The following is an 8,473-nucleotide window of genomic DNA, read 5'->3' on the forward strand; positions in this document are numbered from 1 at the left end:
TAATTTCATTCTCCTTGAAGTCCCTAGGTTCTAGGTTAAAGAAATCTTGCTTTTATCTGGTTCTTTGGAGTCTCCTGATTCCCTGCAGTTTTTTAAACACAGGACTTGCTTGTTGCAAAACCTCCCTGCCTGTTTTTGTTCCCTTTCAGTGGAGACCTTGCCTTGGCACCAGAACTGAAGTTTCCTCACAGGTTTTGGGTTACAAAGAGTCCTTCTCCAGCCCCGGAGCATTCCCGCTGGGAACACGGTATTATTTTTTGAAGCTGTGACTGTGCAGAATCTGAGGCTTGGGTAAGGCCGCAAAGACTACAGATCCAAGGACCAAAAATCCACTTTTAAAATTACGTAGAGGACTTTGGACCCAGATTTTTATTTGGAGAGCCTGGTTCTTGGAAATGCAGCTGGTCTCTCTTGGGATGTCTTAGAAATGCTCTCATGAATAGCTTCAGGCTTCTGCTCTCCACCCCCTGTTGCAGAGCCTGCTAGAGGGGCTTCTTGGGGTACAGGGATGGGGCCCCCCTTCCCATGTAGGTGGTGATCCTGAACTGGTGTATTTTCTCTTTTGGGGTCTTCTGTAGGCCTCTCAGAATCTGCTATTGTGAAACTCTGATTCACCCAGATCAAAATGTTCCCTGAGGATGTTTAAAATCATTTCTTGTGGCTCAATTCTTCCTGGAAAGGAAGATCATCTTTTTTTTTTTTTTTGGCCACACTGTGAGGTTTGTGGGGTCTTAGTTCCCCGACCAGGGATCGAACTCAGGTTCCCTACAGTGGAAACGTGGAGTCTTAACCACTGGAATACCAGGGAGGTCCTAGAAGACCATCTCTTTACCAGCTTCTACCTAGCCTCCCCCCTTTCTTTCTTTCTTTTTTTAAAAAATAATCTTATTTTTTATTTTTAGCTATGCTGGGCCTTCATTGCTGTGAAGGCTTTTCTCTAGCTGCAGAGACCAGGGGCTACTCTCAAGTTGCAGGTTCCGGGCTCCAGGGCACAGGCTCAGTAGTTGTGGCCCATGGGCTTGGTTGCTCTGCGACGTGTGGGATCCTCCAGGACCCCATGGATCGAGCCCATGTCTCCTGCACTGGCAGGCAGAGTCTTTACCCCTCAGCCACCAAGGAAGCCCCCTAACTGCCCCTCCCACCCCTTTCTGAATTGAAAGACCTTAATCCAATCCTTTTGGGGTATTTTCTTTCTCTCTTTTGGTGGTGCTGTTGCTGAAGGGAGACCCCAGGCTGATCACACTTTCTGGGCTGTTAGCACTTCTTTTCCAATCAGGTCTATTGCCCTAGCTGAGATGGCCCAAGGAGAAATTCTGGGGCTTCCAACCCACTGTGGAAGGGGGGGCTGAGGATGGGGCCTGAGGGCAGTCCCCTGGCCTGTCCAGTGACCCCCACTGAGGGAGCAAGGAAGTGGGGTCATTCATGTCTGGGTTCTCTCCTATCCCCGGGGACCGATACCTTTAGGGTAGTCATCTCCCCCATTCAGTACTGTGAGTTTCAGTGGTGCTTTCTGGGGAAAGAAGCTCCCAGATCAGAAGAGATCTGACCCAGCCTGGAAGTCAGGGATTGGAAAGACAGGCTTCCTGGAGGACTGAGCATCTGATAAGAAGGATGGACAGGAGGTGGTCGCTCCTTTGTGCCTCTGTGTCTGTTCCCATGCTGTTCCCGACACCTAGGAATGGCCAAGCCAGTCCTGCCCACCTGCCTCATCCCACTGCCTGTCTGCCTTCCCCTCTGCACCCCACCCCCCACTTGCTGGACGGCAAGGCATCTCCTCCTCCACTCACCCACTTCCCCCCCGCCACCTCCCAGGCACTGTCTTGTAACCACTTGCTTGCTTATCTTTCCTTCATCCATCATGAGGTCCCGAGTCTTAATCATCTCTGTGTCCCCTGAAGCCTAGCACGTACACACAGGCACAGGCATGCACACAGTCAACAACGCTAGATGAATGAGCAGCATATCATTTGCACACAAGTCCGGTGTGGTCCCTGAGCTTCATTTTCAGAGATGCTGTTTTCAGCACAGGAGACCCGGGGTTGACCTCTGGGTCTGGAAGATCCCCTGGAGGGGGGCATGGCAACCCACTCCAGTATTCTTGCCTGGAAAATCCCCATGGACAGAAGAGCCTGGTGGGCTACAATCCATGGGGTCGCAAAGAGTTGGACATGACTGAGTGACTAAACCACCATCACTATTTAGCACAGGGGGATATGGCCCCACTCTCATTGGCATTGGTCATTGCTGGTCATCCCTGGGGTCCAGTGATGCATCACCAAGAAGGACTTTGAAAAGCTGAAGTGTGTCAAGGGGTGTGGCGGCCTGAACACGCATCACACAGATCCTGCAGGGAGTGAGAGGTGCTTTGCAGATGAGAGGGTGAAGGGCAGAAGTAATGGACTCCACAGCTATGCAGAGAACTGACAGAGAAAGCAGGGCTCTGGGGTCCATGCAGGGTATGTGTGCGCACACGATAAATCGATTCAGTCATGTCTGACTCTTTGAGGCCCTGTAGACTGCAGCCCATCGGGCTGCTCTATCCATGGGTTTCTCCAGGCAAGAATACTGGAGTGGGCTGCTGTGCCCTCTTTGCCCAGGATGTAGGCAGAAGGAAGAAATGCACATTTCAGACCCATGTAAGGAAACACTTTCTAAGGATAAGAATTATCCGACTGTTGGCCAACTGGCCTGGAACTCTCTCATGGACACGTTCAAGGAGATGCAAACCAGCCCTCTCTCCAGACACTGTCAGGTCTGGGCCTTTCATTCTGGATGGGAAACTAGCCCAGATGACTCCCGAGGTGGTGTGCAGACCTAGGATTCTTCAAGTCTAACACGTAGCTTCTGGATGCTTCCTTCCTTCTGAACCGAGTGCCTGGCTCCTTCCCCTCCCTGGAAACTCCAAAGCTGCTAGAAAGATTGGAAGCCTTGAGAAGGTGTTGAGGGAACCATGTGAAACTCCTTCACTGATTGATTGTCCGCATGGGCGCTGTCTCCTTTGGGCATGGACACCCTCCCAGCCTTTCCGGATTAACTCAAGTGCATCTCCCAGGACCAGCCCCTGACATTTCTGTCCCCTGTACTTAGAAGGAGGTCCCCAGCTCCTGGCATCTGGTCGGAAGGCCAAGGGAGGCCTCTGACCACTTGCTTCCCCTCTCTGGGCGGGCCCAGGCACCTGTCCGAGAGACCCCAGTTGCTATAGAAGCAAAGAAGATGGTGGGGAGGTTAGCAGGTGAGTTGGGCCCAGATCTTTCTCAGAGATAGGTTTTTTTTTTTTTTTTGCTTTGTTTTCTGGTGGAGAAACACACCTCGTATTCCCCATTCATATTCATCATGGGCAATCTCCACCCTACACGTGAGTTTTAATTTCAAATTTCTCTAGTGGAACAATGGAGTCATTTTTAGCCAGCCAGTTTGGGGCGCCTTTGAAGGGCCCTTGGAATCTACAAGGATCCCCAGGAGCCGGCGGGGCTGGGCTGCGTTTGATTTAAAATTGGAAACAGGCGGCAGAGGAGAAGCTTTATATAGCCTGGGAGGTCCAGGAGCCCAGCGCTGATTTATGACCGGCCTGCTGAAAGCCCATGAAAGCCGAGGTAATATTTATAAATTCCTTCCCTAAGGATGGATGGAATGTTCTGAGCTGCAGCAGAAAGCACCTTTTTGGGGATGAAGGGAGGTGGTGTAAGTGCAGTTATTCAGTGATCCAAAGGAAAAGGGAACGAGGGTGTGGAGGGGCTGCTCCACGTCTTTTCTGGAAGCACGGGCTGGTCCACACGCCTGGGCTCCTCGCTCACGTCTCCGGGGCCTCCCTCCCATCCAGGAAGGCTTGGGGCCTCCTTTCTGATGCTCTGGACCCCTCACCACCCCACCCTACTCAACGAGGCCAGGGACCCACGCCTGACAAATATGGTGACTGCATTTTACTAGTGAAATGAATACCTGGGTGTCTGGGGACAGGACAGGTCCTGGAGCTGTGGGGAGGGAGGAGGGAAAAGAAGATGGGGGCGGGGAGACTGAAGACAGATGTGGGTGTGGTCCAGGAGCCCGAGTCCTTGGCGAGACTCAGAATGGGAGTGGTCAGTGCCCTGCGTGCAGGTGGGTGCCGTAAGGGGTCCCGACCTGTGAGCCATCATGAGGGACTTTTGGCCACTGCAGCGTGGACCCACCAGCCAGGGCAGGGGACCCCCAGCCTCAGACAGCACCACCCTCTGTGTGCCCCTCTGGCCAGCATCCCTGTTCTGACCCTGGTAGTTGGGGAGAGTGGCCAGCAGGCAGCCAAGTTGGCCAATGATCCTCCTGGAATGAGACAGGACCATGGAAAACATTTTTAAACATTGTGTCAAAAGGCAAAACCCAGCGAGGCACAATCCCCCTCGACCTTGATGCCGGATTCGCACCTGCTGGCAGAAGGGAGGCCCATGCATCACCAACCCATGTGTGCTGGTTCCCCGAGGCTCAAGGTTATGAGAGGTGAGATGAAAACAGAAGGGCTCTGCTGTCTCTGGGGACGGGGCAGTGGTTCCAGCCTGTCTGGACCCCTCAACTGCCGCCCAGCCTCTGGGCATCACCAGCACACCCATGGGAGGACCAGGAGGTCTTTCCAACACCAGCCACGTTCCTGCCCTGGCCCCATGGGTCTCCACGAAGGGCTCTAAAACCTGTTAAATGCAGGCACAGAAATACCCCAGCCCTTCCAGCTGAGGTGCGGGCAGGCACACAACCCCTGTACTTCAGGGCACCCCATAGGATGGGGGGCACTGAATGCCAGCTCCCCAGCCAGCTCCACGCTGGCGCCTGCAGACCCGTGGACTGGGCAAGGAGACTTGGGACCCTCACTTACCCCGCTTCTCTTCCTCCAACAGTGCTGAGGGCATGTGCCATGGAAGGCACAAGGCCCCTGGGGGGGATGTCACTGCTTCTTTTGGCAGGGGGGGGCCTGGTGCCCAAATGAGCCTCTGAGGTGATGGGCACTGGGCTCTGCCCACGGCATTGCGGGCACTGCATCTGTGGCATCTGGATGTGCCATCCTCTCTTACGGGCTTGTTCCCAAGTCTGTGCCTGCTGGTGCTCAGCCACCCCTGGCTGTTGAGGCGGGAGGCGGCTGAGCCCAAGAGACCCCATGGTCAGAGCCCTAGCTCCCCTTCCTGCATGAAGGGGGCTCTGTGGTTGTCCTGCCTGGACCACTTCCCGTTCCAGGCTCCAACTCTTCCCCTTGGACAGTTTCGAGGGGTGGACATGCAGTGTTGGGGCTGGAAGGATGATAACAATGGTAGCTGCCATTTACTAAGCACCTACTGCATGCCAGGCGTGTTAAGAAGATGATATCCTCACAAGTGCTGGAGGAGGCACGGTCACGTGGAGGCCCCGGGGGCGATGGGTGGGGAGGGCGGGAGTGAGGTCGGGGGCACAGACATGCCTCTGCTCCCAGCTCTGCCCTTTCAGCTGCTTTCTTAAGCTCTCAGTGTCTCGGCTTCCTCCTCTGTAGACGGGGAAGCGATGAAGGGTGGCTTCTTGTAGGGCGGCTGTGAGTTACTGTGCAGGCCGTGTGCTCACAGGGGGACCTGGTGCAGAGTTCAGCTGTCCCCACAGGGAGGACGAGTGACTTGGCCCAGTTGGTGGGGGCAGCAACAACCACCAGAAGGCCAGAAATGCCAGTCTGACCAGGCCCAGAGCCTGTGTGCTCTGCTCTACATATGAGGACCCGTGCATGTGGGGAGAGTGTCGGGAAAGGACTCATGGAGATGGCCCAGCGGCTCTGTGACTTCCCAGGGCTGGCAGCCCTTCCTGATGGGCCCTGGGGTAGCGTCCACCCCTTGAAACACTGATGTTGTCTCTGACAAGCCCCTTGGCCTCAGGGTCATCTGATGCCTCTGGGAGCCAGGGTTTAATGCAGGAGGCACGTCTCTTACTGCTCTGGCATCACGGGGGCCTCTCCAGTGCTGGAGTCTTCACTCTACACTTCCCAGCAGGGAAGTAAATGCAGGGAAACCAAGGACACAGACCAGTGTTCCTTCCACCCTGTAATCCGCTCAGATCTTAGAGCTCTATGTGGATTTCTAACCACCTTTTGCTGCCAACTCAGCCATTTTATTTGAAATAAAAATTCAAGATTCACCTTGCTGAGAGCCCTCTCTTTGCTCTGCCCACCAGTACAAGATTTCATCACATTTCCAAAAGGCACAAAAAGAGAGATTGCTGCCTCTTAGAGCTAACAAGGATCATTTCTGTCTGAACCAGGGAAAAAGAAACAGGGCAGGAATGCAAGTGTCTTCTTTATTCCCCTGCAGCCTTTCTCCCTTTCATTAAAATTTCCTTCCAATAAGGTAAATATAAACCCATTGGAACTGACTCCTGGCTTCAAGAGATGAATCACCATGGTTTGGCGGAGACAGAAAGGAACCAAGGGGTGCGTGGGGAAGGGAGGCCGGAACCTGGTCGTCAGCCCCGGTCAGCACCCTCGCCCAGGGCCTGGGCCACCCCCTCCTCCTGAATCAGAGTGGATGGATGGGGGTGCTGGTTAGGGGTCCTGGGCGGAGGGCCCTCCCCGGGGACGTGTGGTTGTGACTGTCTTCCTCTGACCCCTACCCAGGGCCCCCCTCAACTGTCTGCTCCTGAGGCACTGAGCATTTGAGGTTTGCTGGTCTTGGGAGTGGCCTGGGTCATCCTGAACGAGGAGAGGGTGGGGAGGTGGGCAGGAGCCAGGAAAGGGAGTCAGGGCGGAAACCTGGATCGGTCAGCCAGCTGGAGAAGGAGCAGTGCCTGGAGAGACGGGGGTAACAGACAGGACATCCGGGCAGGGGTGGGCTGGGAGAGCGGCCTCACTCGAGACCAGCAGGTGCACAAACTCCTCACAGTTCACCTGCCCATCTGCGTCCACGTGCACTGCCTGGATCATCTCCTCCACCTCCTGGTTGTTCAGCTTCTTGCCCAGCTGGGTTATCACATGCCACCACTCAGTTGTGCTGACCAGAACCTTGCTGTCCTTGTTAAAGACGCGGAAGGCCTCCCAGATGTGGTCCTCGCCGTCCCCAGCCTTCACCTTCCAGGCCATCAGGCCCAGGAGCTCGGGGAAGCCCACAGGGCCCCTGCTGTCACAGTCCAGCTCACCCACCACTTTCTGGAGCTTGGCCTGGGTGGGGTTTGGGCCCAGTGACCACAGGATGGTGCCGAGCTCCTGCATGGGGATGGTGCTGTTGCCGTCTGGGTGAAACAGGGAGAAGGCCCCCTAGAACTCAGCCACTTGCTGCTTGCTCGGTTGCTCGGCCACGACCATTGCTGGGAGGTGGCTGTGAGTGTGGAGGTGGCCAGGCCTGCAGGGAGGTGGCCGTGTGTGCGTGGAGATGGCCTTGTGCACGTGGAGGTGGCCAGGCGTGTGGAGAGGTGGCTGAGAGCACATGGAGGTGGCGGTGGTGCATGAGCCCACGGCTGGCGTTCTGGCCCCAGCTTTCACCGGCACTTAAAAGCAGCTGGGTTGTCCCTCCCCTTGCACGCTCCCTACCCTGTGGTTGCCTGGAGCCCAGGTCCTGTTGGAACAGGAGTCCAGAACCAGGCAGCAGGTTGGCCAGCTGGTTGCACTGATGCAGCAGCTCTGGGAATGGCCAGACCCTCATCCCCACTGGCTGGAGCCGCAGACCAGCTCCAGAGAGGCGGGTGGACAGCCTCGAGAGGGATGAGTTCTGGGCTTGCCTATTGGACTCGCCTAGTTCCCACTCCTCCCCCTCCAGTCTTCATACCTTCCACACTCAGTAAAACCACCAGCCCCGGGCCCTCTCCTCCTTGGGAGTTTGGGTTGGGTTTAGATGATGACCTGTGAAAGAAAGACTTGATAAACTAAGTGCTATAGCCAGAATGTGTGTCCCCACAACATCATACATTGGGAGGATGTGTCCATGAAAGACCACGAGGGCAGGGTCAGGAGAAGCACTGGCCGTGGGTGTGGAGCTGACACGGTGTTTCGGGGGGGACCACGGGCCAGCGTGCCCGGGCCACATGTGCCTGACACTGTCCGGTGGATGGGCTGCTATATTCTGTGTCCCGCCCTCCTCACCTGCAAGGGGTAAGTGGCCAGCAGGAGTCTGCAGGTTTCTGGATCAGAGCCTACGTGGACTCTTCATAAAGCAAGTTGAAAGGGAGCTCAGTAAGGGTTTAGAGTTGTGCCTGACTCCCAGAACACAGTACTGTGATGACTGAATTGTTGCAACCTGCTGGTTAGGAAACTATGACAGAGGGAATGTTTTTAATTTCCTGAGCTGTGTGTTTTTCCCCTTGTGACCTCAGGGCAGAGATTCCCTTCCCTGCAGAATCTATTTGTGGTCTTCAGTCCCATTTATACATTTAAGAATTACTGGAGACTGTAAAGGGCCTTTAAAAATGTCTATCAATATTTCCTGCGTTTGAAATGAGAACTAATAAAATCTTAATATATGTAAATGTATTTTATGTATTCATAACTTTTTGTAAGGAATGTAGAATT

The 8,473-nt window shown here is 54.8% G+C and overlaps 1 protein-coding gene across 1 annotated transcript; it reads right to left on the reverse strand.

Annotated features, from left to right (window-relative positions):
- Positions 1-6,733: 6,733 nt before the first annotated feature.
- Positions 6,734-7,610, reverse strand: LOC122448900 (calmodulin-2/4-like). Its single transcript, XM_043480561.1, has 2 exons — positions 7,499-7,610; positions 6,734-7,200 (listed from the first exon to the last, which is right to left on the reverse strand). The coding sequence occupies exons 1-2, from the start codon at positions 7,608-7,610 to the stop codon at positions 6,734-6,736; spliced, it is 579 nt and encodes a 192-aa protein (XP_043336496.1).
- Positions 7,611-8,473: the final 863 nt, after the last annotated feature.

Source organism: Cervus canadensis, chromosome 10 (assembly GCF_019320065.1).
Source record: "Cervus canadensis isolate Bull #8, Minnesota chromosome 10, ASM1932006v1, whole genome shotgun sequence".
Taxonomy (NCBI): Eukaryota; Metazoa; Chordata; class Mammalia; order Artiodactyla; family Cervidae; genus Cervus; species Cervus canadensis.